Consider the following 19,464-nt stretch of genomic DNA (forward strand, 5'->3'; position numbering starts at 1 on the left):
TATTATTATTATTATTATTTTTGAGACAAGGTTTCTCTCTGTGGCCCAGGCTGTCGTGCTGGAATGCAATCACAGCTCACTGTAGCCTCAAACTCCCGGGCTCAAGCAATCCTCCGACTTCAGCCTCCCGAGTAGCTGGGACCACAGGCATGCACCACCACCGCTGGCTAATTTTTGTATTTTCTGTACGGACGAGGTTTCACCATGTTGCCCAGGCTGATCTCAAACTCCTGGGCTCAAATGATCTGCCCGTCTTGACCTACCAGTGTTGGGATTACAGGCGTGAGTCACTATGCCTGGTCATTAGTGTAAGTATGTTATTCTAGAGATAGGAAGGTAAATGCCAGAAGAAATATGTGAAAGAGTTAAAATCACTGCCTATGAGGAGCAGGATTTAGCTGTGGGAATGAGTATCTCTTCTTCACTGAAAGCTGTAGCTATGTACAAGTGTTATTTAGATAAAGGTAAAAATTAAGCTAAAATTCACTATCTTTTAATTGTAATATCTTTCCATGATTTCTCCTAACAGAGGGAGTAAGTCTATTTCTTGCATGTGTTACCATCCTCTTAAAAGGAATTATCATGCAATCATCTGGAAAATTGGAGAAAATTTTAATGTAGTTTCAAGTAAAATGAAAGAAAATCAGAAAATAGTTTTGATACTTCAGCAACAAATGGCTCTCCTTTTGACTCAAGCATTTAAAAAATAAATTCTACCAACTCACTTCCTTTCCTTCACATAGTATCCTGAGTTTTGTTTAGTGAAGGAGGAAAAGACTCTGGAACCCATCAGCAGAATAGAATTTAGTAACAATAGCTAACAATTATTAAGTGCTTGTTGTAAACAGTCCTATGTTGTTATACACAAGTATTATTACCACCTAACAGATTAAAAATATTAGACATAAAAAGGTTAAGTGACTTGCCCAATGTTAAATAGGTATTGGGGCTAGAGTTTAAATTTTGTCATGGTTTCTCTGAATATAGAACCTTTTATTTTGGGCACCATGAATTAAGAAAATTATTAGAGGCTGGGCGTGGTGGCTCACGTTTGTAATCCCAGCACTTTGAGAGGCTAAGGTGGGAGGATCACCTGAGGTCAGGAGTTCGAGACCAGCCTGGCCTACATGGTGAAACCCTGTCTCTACTAAAAATACAAAAATTAGCTGGGCATGGTGGCGCAGGCCCTTGGGAGACTGAGGCAGGAGAATCACTTGAACTCGGGAGATGGAGGTTGCAGTGAGATGAGTTCATGCCAGTGCACTCCAGCCTGGGCAACACAACAAGGCACTGTCTCAAAAAAAAAAAAAAAAAAAAAAAAAAAGAAAACTATTAGAAATTAACTATTTGGTGTGTCATTTGCTTCTTCAATATAAACAAATGTATTTTCATTTTATTGTCTACTTAGACTATATTCAAAACCAAATTCGATGTTTCTGCAGTTTGATTTCCCATTGATAGCTTTGAGATCGAAACATTCCAATATGCATCTTTAGATGCAAATTTCTTTATAATAAGCCAGAAGGTCTCACAGGAAATTTTCAAATTCAGATCCACAAAGGGTATTAGAAAGACCATGTTTTAGCCGGGCACGGTGGCTCACACCTGTAATCCCAGCACTTTGGGAGGCTGAGGCGGGCAGATCACCTGAGGTCAGGAGTTCGAGATCAGCCTGACCAATATGGTGAAATCCCATCTCTACTAAAAATACAAAAATTAGCCTTGCATGGTGGCCAGCACCTATAGTCCCAGCTACACGGGAGGCTGGGGCAGGAGAATTGCTTGAACCTGGGAGGCGGAGGTTGCAGTGAGCCGAGATCGTGCCACTGCACTCCAGCCTGGGAGACGGAGCGACACTCCGTCTCAAAAAAAAAAAAAAAAAAAAAAAAAAAAAGAAAGACCTTTTTTTTATCATATTTTATTTAAATTACTATTTTTTTTGAGGCAGGGTCTCACTCTGCCACGTAGGCTGGAGTGCAGTGGCACAATTATGGTTCACTGAAGCCTCGACCCCCCTGTGCTGAAGTGATCCTCCCACTTCAGCCTTCCAAGTAGCTGGGACCACAGGCACTCGCCACCACATTCATCTAATTTTTTGATTTTTTTTTTTTTTTTTCATAGAGGCAAAGTCTCATTATGTTGCCCAGGCTGGTCTCAAACTCCCGGGCTCAAGCAATCCTCACGCCTCAGCCTCCCAAAGTGTTGGGATTACAGGCATGAGTCACTATGCTTGGCCCATGTTCATTTTCAAAAGCATACTTTCTCTTGCATGAGCCACATCTTGTCTAGGGAGTTTGCTTACGCTGGTCCTGAGGTGTCAGGACACAGAAAAGATTACAGGATTATGCCCTCACCAATATAAACATTTCTGCTTCCTCAGCAAAAATTCATTATGGTCAAACTAGCTCAAGCTTGGTTCCTCTGCTAAAAGTACCTTCATACATTTCTAAAGGGAGATGTTACTAATAATCTAATTAGGACTAAGGCTAAATCTGTTGAACAGTTGCTTTGGTTTAGTTGAAATTCTACTAACAGTGTCAAGAGAATAAGAAAACAAGCCACAGACGGGGAGAATGTATCTGTACAAAGCACATCTGATAAAGCAGGGGTTCCCAATCTCCAGGTCCAGACCAGTACCAGTCCATGGCCTGGGAGGAATCAGGCTGCATAGCAGGTGAGCTAACTTTATAGTTAACTTTGTCTAGCACGTGAAGAATGAATGAAAGTTATTCAGAAATGAAAGAGGGGTATCATTACAGATCTCATTGACATTAAAGGATAATATGCTCTATGCTCACAAATTTGATAATCTAGGTGAAATGAACTCATTCCTTGAAAGACATAATTTTCCAAAACTCATACAAGATGAAATAGACAAATGGAATAGGCCTACATTTATTAATGAAACTGAATCAATAACTAATAACCTTCTGAAACAGAAGGCACCAGAGTGGGTTCACTGGTGAATTCTACCAAACATTTAAGGAAGAAATTATACCAATTCTCTGAAATCTCTTTCAGAATATAAAAGCAGAGGGAATACTTCCTGACTCATTCAATGAGGCTACAATTACCCTAATACTAAAACAAAACAGACATTACAAGGAAAATAAACCCTATAGACCAATCTCTCATGGACAGAGATGCAGAAATCTTTAACAAAATATCAGCAAATTGAATCCAATAATGTATGAAAAGAATTATACACCATGGCCAAGTGAGATTTAGCTGAGGTATGTGGGGTTGGTTCAACATTAGAAAACAAATTAATGTAATCCATCACACCCATAGGCTAAAGAAGAAAAATCACATGATCATATCAATAAAGGCAGAAAAAGAATTTGACAAAATAAGAAAACTTCCTAAACTTGAGAAAGAACATCTACAAACAAAACGTATAGTTAACATCATATGTAATGGTGAGAAACTCAACCTTTCCCACTAAGATCAGGAATAAGGCAAGGATATCTTCTCTCACTACTGCTTTTCAACATCATACTAGAAGTCTTAGCTAATGTAACAAGACAAGAAAAGAAAATAAAACGGATACAGATTGGGAAGGTAAAAATAAAACTGTCTTTGTTTGCAAATGACATGACTTCTACATAAAAAAATCCAAAAGAACAGAAAAAAAAAAATCTCCTGGACCTAGTAAGTGATTATAGCAAGGCTGCAGGATACAAGGTTAATATACAAAAGTCATAATGCTTTCCTATATACTAGCAATGAACAAGTGAAATTTAATATTAAAAACACATTACCCCCAAACAGACATTACATTTTCCTCATAATGCCTGTTTTGTTTTACATTAGCATCCCAAAAACTAAAATACTTAAGTATAAATTTAATAAAATATATATGAAACCTATATAGGAAAACCACAAAACTCTGATGAAAGATATCAAAGAATGAAATAAATGGAGAGACACTGCATGTTCATGGATAGGAAGACTCAGTATTGTCAAGATGTCATTTATCCCAACTTGATCTATAGATTCACTGCAATCACAGTAAAAATCCCAGCAAGTTATTTTGTGGAGATTGGCAAACTGGTTCTGCAGTTTATATGGAGAAGGAAAAGACCCGTAATAGCCAACTCGATATTAAAGAAGAACAATAAAGTCGAAAGACTGACATTACCTGACTTCAAGCCTTACTAGAAAGTTAAAGTAATTAAGATAGTACGGTACTGGCAAAAGAATAGACAAATCAATCAAAGGAACAGAATACAGAGCCCAGAAATAGGGCCACATAAATGTAGTCAGCTGATCTTTGATGAAGAAACCAGGGTAATACACTGGAGCAAAGACAGTCTTTTCAACAACTGGGGCTGGAGCAACTGGACATCCACATGCAAAAAAAAAAAAAAAAAAAAAAAATTTAGACATAGAGCTTACTCTCTTCATAAAAATTAACTCAAAGATCTAATGTAAAGTACAAAACTATAAAACTCCTTGAAGACAATATAGGATAAAACCTAGATGACCTTGAGCACAGATAGGACTTTTTAGACACACCACCAAAGACATGAACCATGAAATAATTGATTATCTGGACTTCATTAAAATCAAAAAAAAGTCTGCTCTGTGCAAAACAGTGTCAAGAGAATAAGAAAACAAGCCACAGACGGGGAGAATGTATCTGTACAAAACACATCTGATAAAGCAGGGGTTCCCAACCTCCAGGTCCAGACCAGTACCAGTCCATGGCCTGGGAGGAATCAGGCTGCACAGCAGGTGAGCTGCTGATGAGCAAGCATTATAGCCTGAGCTCCACCTCCTGTCAGATCAGTGGCTGCATTAGATTCTCATAGGACCACAAACCCTATTGTGAACTGTGCACGCAAGGGATCTAGGTTGCACACTCCGTATGACAATCTAATACCTGATGATCTGAGGTGGACCAGTTTCACCCGAAACCATTCCCGCCCCACCCCAGTCCATGGAAAAACTGTCTTCCATGAAACTGGTCCCTGGTGCCAAAAAGGTTGGGGACTACTGTGATAAAGGACTGTTATCCAAAATATACAAGAACGCTTAAAACTCAATAATAAGAAAGTGAACAACTCTGTTTTAAAAATGAGCAAAATACCTGAACAGATGCTTCATCCAAGAAGATATATAGATGGCATGTGAACATGTGAAAAGATCTTCAACATCATATGTCATTAGAGCACTGCAAACTAAAACAACAAGATACCACTACAAATAGAATGGCCAAAATCTAAAACACTACCACCACCAAATGCTGATGAGGATGTGGAGCAATAGAAACTCTCATTTGTTGGTGAATGGTACAGCCACTTTGGAAGACAGTGTGGCCATTTCTTATAAAACTAAACATATTCTTACCATACAATCCAGTAATCACACTCCTTGGTAGGTACACAAATCAGTTGAAAACTTAAGTCCACAAAAAACCCACACACAGGTGTTTATAGCATCGCTATTCATAATTGCCAAAACTTAGAAGCACCAAGACACCCTTCAGTAGCTGAGTGGATAAACTGTGGCTCATCCAAACAATGAAATATTATTCAGTGCTGCAAATAAATGAGCTATCAAGCCATGGAAAGACATGGAAGAACCTTAAGTGCATATTGGTAAGTGAAAGAAGTCAATCTGAAAAGGCCACATACTGTATGGTTCCAACTATATGATATTCTGGGAAGGGCAAAACTATCAAGACAGGAAAAAGATCAGTGGTAGTCAGAAGTTAGGGGGAAAATGGAATGAACAGGTGGATCCCAGAGGATTTTTAGGTCAGTGAAAATATTCTGTATGACACTACAATGGTGGATATGTGTGCTTATACATTTGTACAAACCCAGAGAATATAACACCAAGAGTGAATCTTAATGTAGACTATGGACTTTAGTGATAATGATGTGTCAGTGGGGGGTTTATTGACTATAACAAGTGTACCACTTGGGTGCAGGATGTTGATAGTGGGGGAGACTGTGCACGGTGGGGGACAGGAAGTATATGGGAACTCTTTGTACTTTCTGCTCAATTCTGCTCTGAACCTAAAACTGCCCTAAAAATAAAGTTATTAATTAAAAAATAAAAAAGAAGAAGAATGGTGTTTAGATAAGAAAAAAGAAGCTGGAATGTTTTCCCCGGCTAGCTCCCCCTCCACGTTTTGGTTTTGGCTTCGCAGTGATAGGGGAATGAAAATAGGGGAGAGGAGAGGAAAAGGAAAAATGAAAGAAATGATCCAGAAGAGTGTGTAATGACTCAGAAAGGAGGGAGCCACCACAGATCTGCCAGAGTACTGTTTCCCTGCTGTCACCCTCAAACACTATAAAGGACTTCCTGCAACTGGGAAAAGACAGATAGGGTCAGGGTTTTAAATCATACTTTACTACTGAAGGTCCTCTAGTAGCTTGGCATTACCATAGGGGGAAAGCCACTTTCTTACTCAGAGTTGTTTAGTCTGGCAAAACCATGTGATACTCTATGCTCTTTTGAAATTATGTTTTCAATGTACTGTGTCAAGCACTCTTAATGAGAAGACAAGAGTCTTAAGCCAAACAGATACTGAGAACAAAAGTGTCAAAACAGATACAGCCAGATCACTAGTGGTTATGAGCTGATTTGAAGATTTTCACTAATTATACTATATAGTATCTTAAAATGTATTACAATATGATATTAAAGTATACATAGTAGATACTTTTCATACTTTTAATCTTTCTCCTGAGCACTATAAAAAATATTCTAGGGTAGGTACAGTGGCTCACACCTGTAATCCCAGCACTTTGGGAGGCCAAGGTGGGAGGATTACTTGAGCCTAAGAGTTCAAGACCAGCCTAGACAACACAGTGACACCCTGTCTCTATAACAGTTTTTTAAAAATTAGCTGGGTGTGGTGATGTGCTGTGGTCCCAGCTACTGGAAGAGGCTGAGGTGGGAGGATCACTTGAGCCCAGGAGGTTGAGGCTGGTGTGAGCCATGATCCAGCTTGGAGACAAAGTGAGACCCTGTCTCAAAAACAACCACCACAACAACAAACTATGAAAGCATTTGATATAATTCAACATTCACTCATAATGTTTTTTAAAATAAAAAACCTCTTAGGAAGGAGAGGGAACTTCATTAGTCTGCTAAAGAATATCTATAAAAAAGAAACAAATAAACAAACAAAAATCCTAGAGTAGCCATCATACCTGATGGTGAAATATTTAAAGCTTTCCTTTTGAGATCAGCAACAAGGTAATGATACTATCATTACTTCTACTCACCACTATACTGGAGATCCATCCAATGCAACAAAGGAAAAAGACAAAGAATAATTGGAAAAGAAGAAATAAAACTAAACTAACATTACTTACAGATGACATGACTGTATTTTGTTGTTGTTGTTCGTTTTGTTTATTTATTTATTTATTTTTGAGACAGAGTCTCACTCTGTTGCCCAGGCTGGAGTGCAGTGGCATTATCTTAGCTCACTCCAACGTCCACCTCTGGCGTTAGAGCAATTCTCCTGCCTCAGCCTCCCGAGTAGCTGGGATTACAGGGGCGTGCCACCATGCCTGGCTAATTTTTTGTATTTTTAGTAGAGACAGGGTTTCACTATGTTAGCCAGGCTGGTCTCGAACTCCTGAGCTCAAGTGATCCACCCACCTCAGCCTCCCAAAGTTCTGGAATTACAGGCATGAGCCACCATGTCAGGCAGACTGTGTTTTTAAAAATCCACAAAAAAACTCATTGTAGTTAATAAAATAATTTAGCAAAGTTGCTGGGCACAAGGTCAATATTCAAAAACCAATTATATTTCTATAAGCCAGCAACAAGTAGAAAATGAAATTTAAAAATTATTTTTGCAACAGCATTAAAACAATCAAATACCTAGGGGAAAAAAATCTAACAAAATATGTGGAAGATCTTGATAATGAAAACTCAAATATACTATTTAAAAAAATTAAAGAATAAATAAGTCAAAGTAGTCCATGTTCATGGATTGAAGGACTCAGTATTGTAAAGCTTTCAATTATCTCCCAATTTATCTATAGATTCAGAACAATTCCAATCAAAATCTCAGCACTTTTGTGTAGTAATTGATATGCTGAGTCTAAAATTTATAAGGAAATTCAAAAGGCCAAGTGGCAAGGCAATCTTGAAGGGGAAGAGCAACGCTGGAGGATTTATACTACCAGATATCAAACTATTTATAAAGTTACAGTACTTAAGGCAATCCTAATTGGTGCAAAAATACAATGCAATAGAAGAGTAAGTCCAGAATAAATCCCAGACCTATATGGTCACCTGGTTTATGACAAAAATGTCACTGCTGGGGAGTGGGGAAAGGATGATCTTTTCAATAAATGAAGCAGGTCAACTGGATATCCACATGGAAAGAGAAAAACCCTTACCTTACAACATACGCAAAAATCAATTCTGTGTGGATTATGGATCTACATGTGAAATATAAAACCAGAAAACTTTTAAAATAAAAACACACTTTATCAACCTTGGAGTAGGCAAAGCTTTCTTCAAAAGGATATAAAAAGCACTTACTGTAAAAGAAAAATCTAGTATATCAGACTATATTGATTAGAAATGTCTGTTTATTAAGTAAATGAAAAAGCACACAGAGTAAGAGAAGATATTTACAATACATGTATCTGACAAGGTATGCTTTAGAACGTTTACCTAAAGTACTCAATATAAAAATGGGTGAAAGACTTGAACAGGTACTTTACAAGAAAGGATAGTCAAATGGACAACAAACACTTTTTAAACTGCTTAACTTTTCAGACATCAGAAAAGGGGAGATTAAAATTAGAATATGATACCAACACACCCACCAGAATGGCTAACGTGAAAAAGACAGAGAATGCCAAGTACCAGTGATGGTGTGGAAGAGCTAGAACACTCATGCACTTCTGGTAGAAGTATAGATTTCTAGAGTCCTGTTCAGAACTGTCGGCAACATCTCCTGAAGCTCAATGTACTCAATTATTGGCTGAAGCATATAGCTACCAGGAATGCATACACTCCTTCACTAAGAGACCTATAGGACAATGTTCATAGCAGTACTATTTGCAATACTGAAAACCATCTGAATGCCCATCAACAGCAGGATAAATATGTTGTGATATATTTATACAATGAAACACTGTACAGTAATGAGAATGAAGTACAATTACTTTCAGTAGTGTGATTAATCTCACGAATAAATGCTAAGCAAAAGAATCCTGTCACAAAAGAGTAAATAACGTGTAATTCTATTTACATAAAATTCAAAACTGGGCAAAACTTATCAATGAGTTAGAAATTAGAATAGTCAGAGAGCTTCTGGAGTGCTGGTATTGTTCTGTTTTTTTTTGTTGTTGTTTTTTGTTTTTTGTCTGGGTGCTAATTTCGCAAGTATGTTCACTTGTGAAAATGATTTGGACATTTTTCCTCTATGTATATTATACTTCAATAAAAGAGTTAATTAAGAGAGAATGTTCCATATGGGTCCTAGGAGTGGGGGATGACAGAAGGAAACATGCAGACAAACCAAATAAGCCAACAGAAACTCTTCCAGTTGTGTTAAAAGGATTGTCATAGAATTTTAGGACATTCACTTAAAAATTATTCAATTCAGAACTCATAAAACAGTATTAAGGCCGGCCATGGTGGCTCACACCTGTAATCCCAGCACTTTGGGAAGCCAAGATGGGAGGACCACTTGAGGCCAGAGTTCGAAACCAGTCTGGGCAACATAGCCAGACTGTGTCTCTATAAAAAAAACAAAAAGAGCAAAAAGAAAGAAGAGAAAAAACTGTATTAAAATTATTCTTTTTTAAAAACCAATAGAAGTATTTTAATAAACTATCTGTTTTTGTAACCAGCTTCCTTGCACAATGAAGGCTAAATACATATTCAACCAAGGACTTCAAATCAGTGTAAATGGCGGAAGTAAAAATTCAAAGGGTGTATATTTTATCTAAAAGAGTGAAGCAGGCTGGGCACAGTGGCTCACATCTGTAATCCAGCACTTTGAAAAGTGCAGGCAGTCGGATCACTTGGGATCAGGAGTTTGAGACCAGCCTGCCAACATGGTGAAACCCCGTCTCTACTAAAAATACAAAATTAGCCAGGCGTGATGGTGGGTGCCTCTAATCCCAGCTACTCGGGAGGCTGAGGCAGGAGGATTGCTTGAACCCAGGGGGCAGAGGTTGCAGTGAGCTGAGACGGCATCACTGCACTCCAGCCTGGGTGACAGAGTGAGACTCTGACTCAAAAAAAAAAAAAAAAAAGAAAAGAAATAAAAGAATAAGTAGTAAAAGTTTTGTTTTTGCTTTGGAACTGATATATTTGGCTTGTATATAAGGCCTATTCTGCTTTACAAGGACACTGTATTTTTAAACAATGCAGGAATTTTTTTCCCCAAATTCTGAGGCCTATGTCAAGAGTCTTGTGTTTGGGAAGTTACTATATTTGGATCAGCTGAGTAGTCTTTTGAGGCATTCCATTTAAATGAAATAAAGTTAGGGGGTTAAATCCATTCAAGCTACCCATTTTTTTATAACGTTTTCTTTGTATCAACAATCTATTTTATAAACCTTGCTTCTTAGAAGTTATCATCATATTTTACTAGAGTGTTTCTCTTTTCCAAACTTCCTCATTTTATTTTCTTTGGCATTTTTCTTTGTCTATATCTTCAGCTCAGTAAATTTTCAATCAGTAATCTAAAACCTCAAATTAAGATAGCTAATCACCTAATACTATGTGCAAGGTGTTTTTCAGGCCTTACAAGAAACACATAGTATTGTGGTTCTTGAGAAGCTTACAAAGGTGAGAGATGTTTAGTAGCAGAAGGAAGTACAGAGACCAGACTCGTGATAGAGATAGTAAGTACTTTAGAAATGTGGAAAAGAAAGATACTAACATGTCCTGAAATAATCAGGGATAGCTTTCTGGTAGACATGGGGTCCAAATTCTGTGGAGCCATTGGGATGATTAAGATTTGGATGGTCATTCATATTGAAATCCCAAGAAAAAGGTACATGTCCCTGTCATCAACATGCCCCTTATATTACACAATATTGCTTAAGAAATAATACTAAGTGTATATAATAGCAAAGGTGCTGAGATTTTGTATATGGCATATACCTGAAAATTGAGTTGGTTTCTCCTGAGTTAACTGTTTACATATCTTGGGTAACTGCGGCTAGAAATGTGGCTGTATCAATGGCAAACAGATCTCTTTGTAAATGGCAAAGACTTCTGTGTAAATCTGGCCATCCCAATATCAAACTCACTTTGGCTCTTATTAGCATCATATTTTAATCCACTAAGCAAACTTGCTCAATCTATCTAATAGGTCTATAATTTTATTTACAAAACTAAAGGCAGGGCTTTAGGTAAAGTGTAGATAATAGTAAGATAATGTCCAGTGATCTTAAATCAGGCATACTTAATTGCTAATGCAAGCAAAATAATAATAATGAGAATATTTTACTTTTTCCTAAAGATCTGACTTAAAAGACCCAAGGGGAGACATTATGTCTGTATTAACTTCCATTTTAAAGATGAGAAGAAGACAGAACTGACATGTTTGGCACCTATTACATATCAGGCAATTAATATGTTAAGTGCTTCATATATTAGATATTAGCTAATTAAATAAGCTACTCTTTTTTAAACATTGCTAGCAAATAAGTGTTTTGGAGGTTCAAAGGAATAATGGAAGTATCAAAAGGTGGACAGATTTGCAGAAGAAGCCAGGGATTTGGGTAACTCACAAACAAATGATGTTAAAATTAATATTCAAATGATATTCAATGAATGCTATTCAAACTAATGGAGGGACATGGTGCAAATTAACTAACAGATAATTCAAAACATATTTGTGCCTGGTTTGTAGCATATCCAGTACTTGGTTTGTTTATATTAGCATTGGTTTTAGAATAATATTTAATATACACTAAAATTTTGTTTTTATTTGCTAAATATATTCCTCTCCTAAGGTCAGAGGACCTTAGGAGGAGATCAGCTTGGTATTAATAAGTCAACAAGACCTGATCATACTTATTATGTGTTTGGCATTTGTGGAATACAGAATAAAACATGGATCTTTTCTTCAGTGACTATATGATTTGGCTTAGGGAATATATAAAACAGGAAATAATACCAGGCAGTTTTAACTCAGGGCTAAATTGTGTGATAGAAGCCATAAATGTTAGAGGATTCTATTCTTTCATTTAGCAAGTATTAATGAGCACTACAATTCAGGTATTTGGAATACATCAGTGGGTGAACAAGCTAGACAAAGATCTCTGCCTTCATGTGGTTAACATTCCAGGGAGGTGACGCAGACAATAAGCAATACATACAATCCATCAATAAATTACATGGCATGTTAGAAGATGATAAATGCTTTTTAAATAGGAAATTGTAGAGTAGAGGAGGAAGGGCAATGGGGAGGATGGGTAATTCCGCTGTTCTAGGATGGGGAAGGCCAAGGTCACCCTCACTCTAAGGTAAGGTTTGAGCCAAGATTATAGGGAGTTGACAGAGGTAGCCCAGAGGATGCCAGAGGAAGAGGGTCCTGGACAGGAACAAGAGCTAGGGCAGGTACATGAAGGCAAGAAAACATCTGGAATGTTGGAGGAACAGCAAGGAGGCCGGCGTGCTTGGAACAGAGTGGGCGGAAGAGAGAGAGAAGGAGTGAGAGAAGACCAGAGGGGTCAGTTGGGGTAGGGCAGGAGGTAGGCGCCAGACTTGGACTTTTGTTACAAGTGAAATGGGGAACCACTGCAGGGCTGTGGGTGGAGTGACAGATCTGACTCACATTTGAGCATCATCCCTGTGGGTGACTGGTTGAGACTAAGCTGTTGTGAGGTTAGGATGGAAGCTGAAAACCCCATCAAGAGACTAGCATCCAGGCACAGATGGTGTCCTGGACTGGGCTGAAGGCAGTGGAAGAGGCAGAAGAGAGATATTCTGAACACATTTTCAGTTTAGAGGAGAGAGGGAGCAATGAACAGCAATGCATTCAGAGAATGCTTCACGGAGTAGAGGTTACTTGAAGCTGACCTTGAAGGACAGGGATGATTTGAAAAGGTGGAAGAATTAGGAAAGGCATTCCAGGACATACTAGGCTTGCAGCAAGGATGAGTCGGGCTTACTCTTGGGACAAAGAGATTAGTGTGAACAGAGCAAGGCAGGCCAATGCCTGGAATGTGGTGAGAAATAAGGTAAAATATATAAAGTATGCCTGGATTATAAAGAGCTTTGAAAGCCAGGGAAAAAGTGTCTAGATTTCACAGCATTCACTATGGTGCCTTGAAAATTGGCACTCAATAAATATTATTAGACTGATAATAAAGACAGGCATTTTAGGACCATTGGCAGTTTGCACTGGATGGCAAAGTTTCTCATTTAGAAGGTCAGCTAAAAGGCCGTATAAAAACCTGGCATGAGGTGATGGGGAATAATTCCCTTGTAGGCAATTGACAGTTGACTGTTTTAAATCTGCTTTACAGTGTTAACCACAAGTGCCATTCACCACTTGTGGGAACCTCGATCTTGTGTTGGCAATCCCTTGCTCAAACAAAAACTACACAGTTTAAAACACTGTGTACTCAAATAGCCACGTGATCTTGATTCTGAGGTTGTAAGAGTTGGATGGCAGTTGCTATCAGTTACATGTGCAAGTTCTTTGTGTCTAAATTAGTTACAGGTGCAAAACTGCTTTTACCAAAAAAAACAAAAAACAAAAAAAAGGCAATCTGGTAAAACTTTACAGAAACTTAATTCCATTCAAACGCATCTAATTCATTCTCACCTATATTTTCACAAATATTCAGCACCAGTAGATGGATATGAAGCATTTACTGGACAACCTCTAGTGCCTATTTTAAGCATCCAAAGGGAGCTAACAGGACAGAAGCTCTGTATCACTTTTGTTGATCTAAGATAATGAAGAAATTTACTTTGCTCAGATTTCCTCTGTCTCAAGGAATATGTACCTAACAAAAGAGCTGTGAAGATTTTAGAAATTTTCCCGGGGTTATCCTAACAGAGTTATAAGTGAGAATGCTGACAAAAATAGTAATATATGACAACCTCTATGAGAGGTATACAATTGTTTTTCATTTAATGACCCACGTTTTATACTGCAATTGGCAGATTAAATGGATTGTTGCTGTCAGGGAGCTTTCAAGACAAGTTGTATTCCTTAGAGATAGTAGGGGAAAATAAAATTAAAAATGAAACCTTTTATTTTCTTGTAAACAGCTAATGTAAATGATACTTCTTTGGGGTGTTTCCTACAATTCATAATTTTGGAGGAAAGTATGAGACAAATGACAGTTTTCAGAAAAGCAGTGATTTTCAGAGTTTAGAAATCTACAAAATCTGCCAAGTACTGGTGATGAAAAAAGAGGTTAATCAGAGTTAAGTCAGAAAAAAATGATAAAGCTAGAGCCATACTCAGAAAAAAATTAATACGAACAATAGTAATATTCAAGAAAAAGGTCTTGAATTCTAATTACACGTGAAATTATGGAATTCCGGGGCAGGCTGCGATTCAAGACCAGCCTGGACAACATGGTGAAATCCTGTCTCTACAAAAATTACAAAAATTTGCTGGGTGTGGTAAGGTACGCCTGTAGTCCCAGCTACTAGCGAGGCTGAGGTGGGAGGATCACCTGAGCCCAGGGAGGTTGAGGCTGTGGTGAGCTGTGATCATCATGCCTCTGCACTCTAGCCAGGGTGACAGAGTGAGGCTGTGTCTCAAAAAAAAAAAAAAAAAAAAAAAAAAAAAAGATCTGGTCAATAACTCAAATCTTTTCTGGACTTCTACTTCAGCGTATGAAAAACATTGTAATCTAAGTTTCTCAATGCCTCTGAGAAGAAAACATGTAATTGTCACTTTTATTTAGGCCCAAAGAATAACTTCAATTTCTTCATAGACAAATATTAATGAAAGTGGGAAATAATTTCATCATTTACAAAAATTTGACACAAAGATGCTTTCTCTAAGTTTGATCATCTCCTTCTCAAAACACTCACAGGAGATCATGCAGATGCCCCACTTCATTAATATAACTGCCACTTATTCTTGTGCAATAAAGAGTTCTGCAGTTTTTGTTTTTCCGTATTCCATAAAGTGCTTAAAATTTAGGTTTTCCTTTTTTTTTTTTGAGATGGAGTCTCGCTCTGTTGCCCAGGCTGGAGTGCAATGGTGCAATCTCAGCCTCACTGCAACCTCTTCACGCCATTCTCCTACCTCAGCCTCCAGGGTAGCTGGGACTACAGGTGCCCACCACCACGCCTGGCTAATTTTTTGTATTTTTAGTAGAGACAGGGTTTCACCATGTTAGCCAGGATGGTCTTGACCTCTTGACCTCGTGATCTGCCTGCCTCGGCCTCCCAAAGTGCTGGGATTACAGGTGTGAGCCACCGCACCCGGCCTTTTTTTTTTTTTTTTTTTTTTAATCAGAGCCTTCTATTCTAGCCACAAGTGATTAATGCTACAAGGCTAAAGCAATAAATTCCATATAGGGCTTTAGATCTACTTTCACAAGTATTGTATCATTTAATCCTCCTGTTAATCCTGTGTATTCTGTTAATATATGTGGAAACAGATGGCCAGAGAAGAAAAATGATGTGCTTAAATTCACACAGCAAATATGTGGCCAACAAAGGACTGGTCCTTATATTCCCTGGTACTACATGGGTCCCTTTAAACTTCCGGAAAGACGAAAACTTTGGTCAGCTTTCTAAATGTTTCTGAATATATAGTTGCCTGGAGCTATGTAACCACAGATTAAGTATCCCTCAATAAAAATGGCATGCAATCAATCACTCACTCCTATCTCAGGAGAGACTCGTTTTGAAGGATTGTCTATTGCAGCATTTATCATGTCTCTAAGGCATATTTCCATTGCTCAATCAGCTCCAAAGGACAAGTGTGTCATCATCTTTCAAGCCTCTGGTGCAACAACTTAAAATTGTAGAATTCACACAGGACTAAGTCTGGCACTAAAAGCAGGAGGCATATTCAGCTTAAGCTTGTGGAAGCTTCCCTTCAATCTTGCCAATTTTTACTAGTGGAAATGGTTTCAGAGCCAGCATGAGGTTACTTGGGGTTGCTTGAGGAGCTCTCGATAAAAAGAGAAAGGGGAATAACATAAAGGGGTCACAGCAATGATGGAGCCTTGGAAAAAGTATGGAAGTCCTCTTTGGGCATAGTGGCTAAGTGTAGTTGAGATTTTTAATCTCATGAATATGACCAATCTACCTGGATATCTGAGTCATTCACATTAAATGTGCCACTTTTTCTTTAACAGCAGTACCCAACCATTTGCAACACCCCCAATTTCACTTTGCCTATGATGAGGAAGAAGGAGCACCTAAGAGGACTACTGTACCCAGGCCAAAAACCTCATCTCCACAGTGTTCAGCTCTGCTGGCCTCGGCTAATGATGATGATATATCTAATTTATTTTTAAGTCTGTCTGTTTTGGAAGAGGTGGAGTAATTATTTAAAGGTCATTTACAAAATACAATAGGAGTAACAATCATAGGTCTTTGGCCTTTAAGAACTCACATTTTTAACAGAGAAACAGTGCTTATGAAGAAGTAGTAGCCAGAGACCCTATAAGACAAGTGTTAAATCATTGGTACAAAATATAATGTTTTAATTGCTAATAATTTCATTCTGCACTATGTTAATTAGGAAGAAAAGTACTGGATCATTCTTTTAGAGGAAATTGAGACTCAAAAAAATTAAACTCAGGGTAAATTCAAAGCATAAAATTAGAGATTAGCACAGAATGAAAACTAACTTGAATCACATAACCATCCCTTACCACAAATAGTACTTGCCTCTCAGTTAACCTATTTGTTGATATTTGTTGTACTGCATTCTAGACATGTTCTTTCAAAATAGACAAAACTATCAAATTTTGACTCAAGAACTACTTCACAGTATAGCCAGGACATTCTGCCCTGAGGCAGGCTAAATTAATAACTGAAGAAAGATAGCAACAATTTTTATGGCTTGCAGAAAAACAGAATAACAGCATTTTATGGAACAAAACAAAACTCCTAGTTAAGAGGCTTAGATGATAGAAATACATGTTGAATCAAATTACTGTAATAAAATAAAACAGTATTTCAGGAAACATTTTCTTACTAATTTTTAAAAAGCTTTATATTTTAAAAACAATGACTAATATGTTCAAACTTCAGGCTTCCAGGAAAATTAAAAGGTTAAAATGTAAAGCCATGCATTTCAGCAATTAAGTGACTTAATTTTAATGCTTTAGCACTTATATCATAAAACATGAATCACACTAGTTAACAATCTATTTTTACACAGAATCTGAGAAGAGCAAAATAAAATGAATAGAAATACAGACATCAATACGAGACAATACAAAACAGAAAAAGCTGTGCTAAGAAACTCCAGTAGAAGGAGCTATAGAAATGGAGAACTTATATTTTGCAATGGCCAAGAAAGAAATATTGAAAAGGAGGTATCTGATTTTGACACATCTGAAGAGAAGTTAATAGGTAGTCACTTGCAATAGGCATTTACTGTTTTAGGGACCTCATTTTCTTTATGCATAAAATGTGATGCTTGGAACAGATATTTTTCAAGGTTCCCACAATCTATTCTGCAATGCATTAGGCACTATGCTAGGAGGTATCCTAAGAAATCTAATAAAGAGCATCACTTGGTCCCACACTCTGGGAACTTACAATTCTTTGGGAGAGCTAAAGTACACACACAATATCTAGATTTCAAAGTAGAGCAGAAAAGAGCTGAGAGTACTTCAAGAGGAATAAAAGTGCTGCACGAGGGATAAAAACAGTTATGAGAGATCTCTAACATATGAGATGAAAAGAGGAAAAAGTGACCCTTCAAGTCTAAAAAGCCCTTATGTATTCTTGGGAAATCTATGCAAACTCAGGAAATAAAAATGAACAGGATTGTTTTTGGATATAACTATACCTTTAATGCTTAAAATTCAGGAAATGGGAGCCATGCACAGAGATAAAATACAGATTAGGTTAGGTTTCCTTTTTTAAGGTTCTGAACATGTTTTTAAATGAACGCGATAGCAACGAGCTAAGCATTAAAATACTGGAGTGTACACATGATAGTATTAAAACAAACATAACTTGGAAGACAAACTACAAGAGCAATTTACCCTTACATAAATGCCCCCACATCCCCAACAGCCATATCTGGAAGGAACTTTACCTTGTGATATGTTTGCAGACAGTGTATCAGTGAAGGAATCGCTTTCTGGGTCAATAGGAGAATCTCCCAGAGTTTCACCCATAACAGCATGGAATAGGGGTTTGCTGTAATTCACACTGATATTTTGTCTATATCTAGCAAAAGATCAATCCGTCAAAAGAAAAAGACTTAAAGTAACAGAATTTGTGAATACACCCATGAGTCAAGACATCAGTTTCCAAATATTTGGGAGAGATGGGAATAAACACAGAAAGGACTGGGCTTGAATTGGCTGGCACTGTCCTATTAGGAGCTAGCTGTGACAAAAAGTTGTGTCATAATGTTCACTGCTTTGGCAAGACTTGGTACATTACAGGGAAAATATTGCCACACTGTCTCGCCGGTGACCCACATGTTCAGTGTCTTGTGAGGGGCGTGAACTGTACTGTATTTAGAATTATCAGAGCAGAGACTCTTCAATATCCACTTGCATTTTTTATTGTTGTAAAATTCACATCAATTCCTTCTTAAATGGAAAACTTTAAATCTCTTGCTTATGAAATACCAGAAAGCTTATTTGGGTAAAGTTTTCTTTTGGTGTCTATTCCTGGTTGAATCTCTAATCACATTATTTGAAGAAAAATTTGGAATTCAAATATGTATCCATAGTTTAAACGTTCGTATCAGCATGCTACTGAAATGTTATATTCCTAAGGTACTTACTCTACTGATTTGTGAGCCCAAAATGATACTGACTGCTATCCAAATTCTGTAAAATTAAATAGTTGAGAGAATGAAGAAGGGTTTGATATGGTTTCAATTTTATACATCGGGTTTGCTTTCTTAAAAACTTCAGCTTATCCATCAATAGCAACTGCAGCAATGTTACATCAGCTGATGTTTGAACATCAATTGATGTTTAAATGATAAGTGCTATGTCATAATGAAAAAATGGAGTTCTCTGTGAGAAGAATAACACACCACCAGAAAAAAATAGACTTACGCTGTTAGGTTGGCGAGGAATTGTGGTCAGTTTTGTAATCAGGAAAAAGCTGGCTTCTTGCTCAAGGCCTTTGCCCTTTTTGGCAAGGAGAAATACAAGCTGTGCCAAATTACTGATGTGGGAGCAGGTCTTGTCACATGAGTGGCCTATTAGAATTGCAGTGACTTTGCGGACTTTCAAAGATGCCCCCACACAGGGCAGTATATTAGAAGGCAATAATTCTCTGAATTATACTTATCGTGATATTCCCTGAGTAAAATAAATATAT

At 37.5% G+C, this 19,464-nt stretch overlaps 1 protein-coding gene across 1 annotated transcript in view; it reads right to left on the minus strand.

Moving 5' to 3' along the window:
- The window catches only part of PPARG (peroxisome proliferator activated receptor gamma), an 85,310-nt gene extending 66,838 nt beyond the window's left edge, over positions 1 to 18,472 (minus strand). Inside the window, exon 1 of the mRNA XM_003264989.3 lies at positions 18,215 to 18,472. Within this exon, the coding sequence (XP_003265037.1) occupies positions 18,215 to 18,296 (82 nt within the window). The 5' untranslated portion in view covers positions 18,297 to 18,472. The remainder of the gene's footprint in view (positions 1 to 18,214) is intronic.
- Positions 18,473 to 19,464: the final 992 nt, after the last annotated feature.

This window comes from Nomascus leucogenys, chromosome 21, assembly GCF_006542625.1.
Source record: "Nomascus leucogenys isolate Asia chromosome 21, Asia_NLE_v1, whole genome shotgun sequence".
Lineage (NCBI taxonomy): Eukaryota > Metazoa > Chordata > Mammalia > Primates > Hylobatidae > Nomascus > Nomascus leucogenys.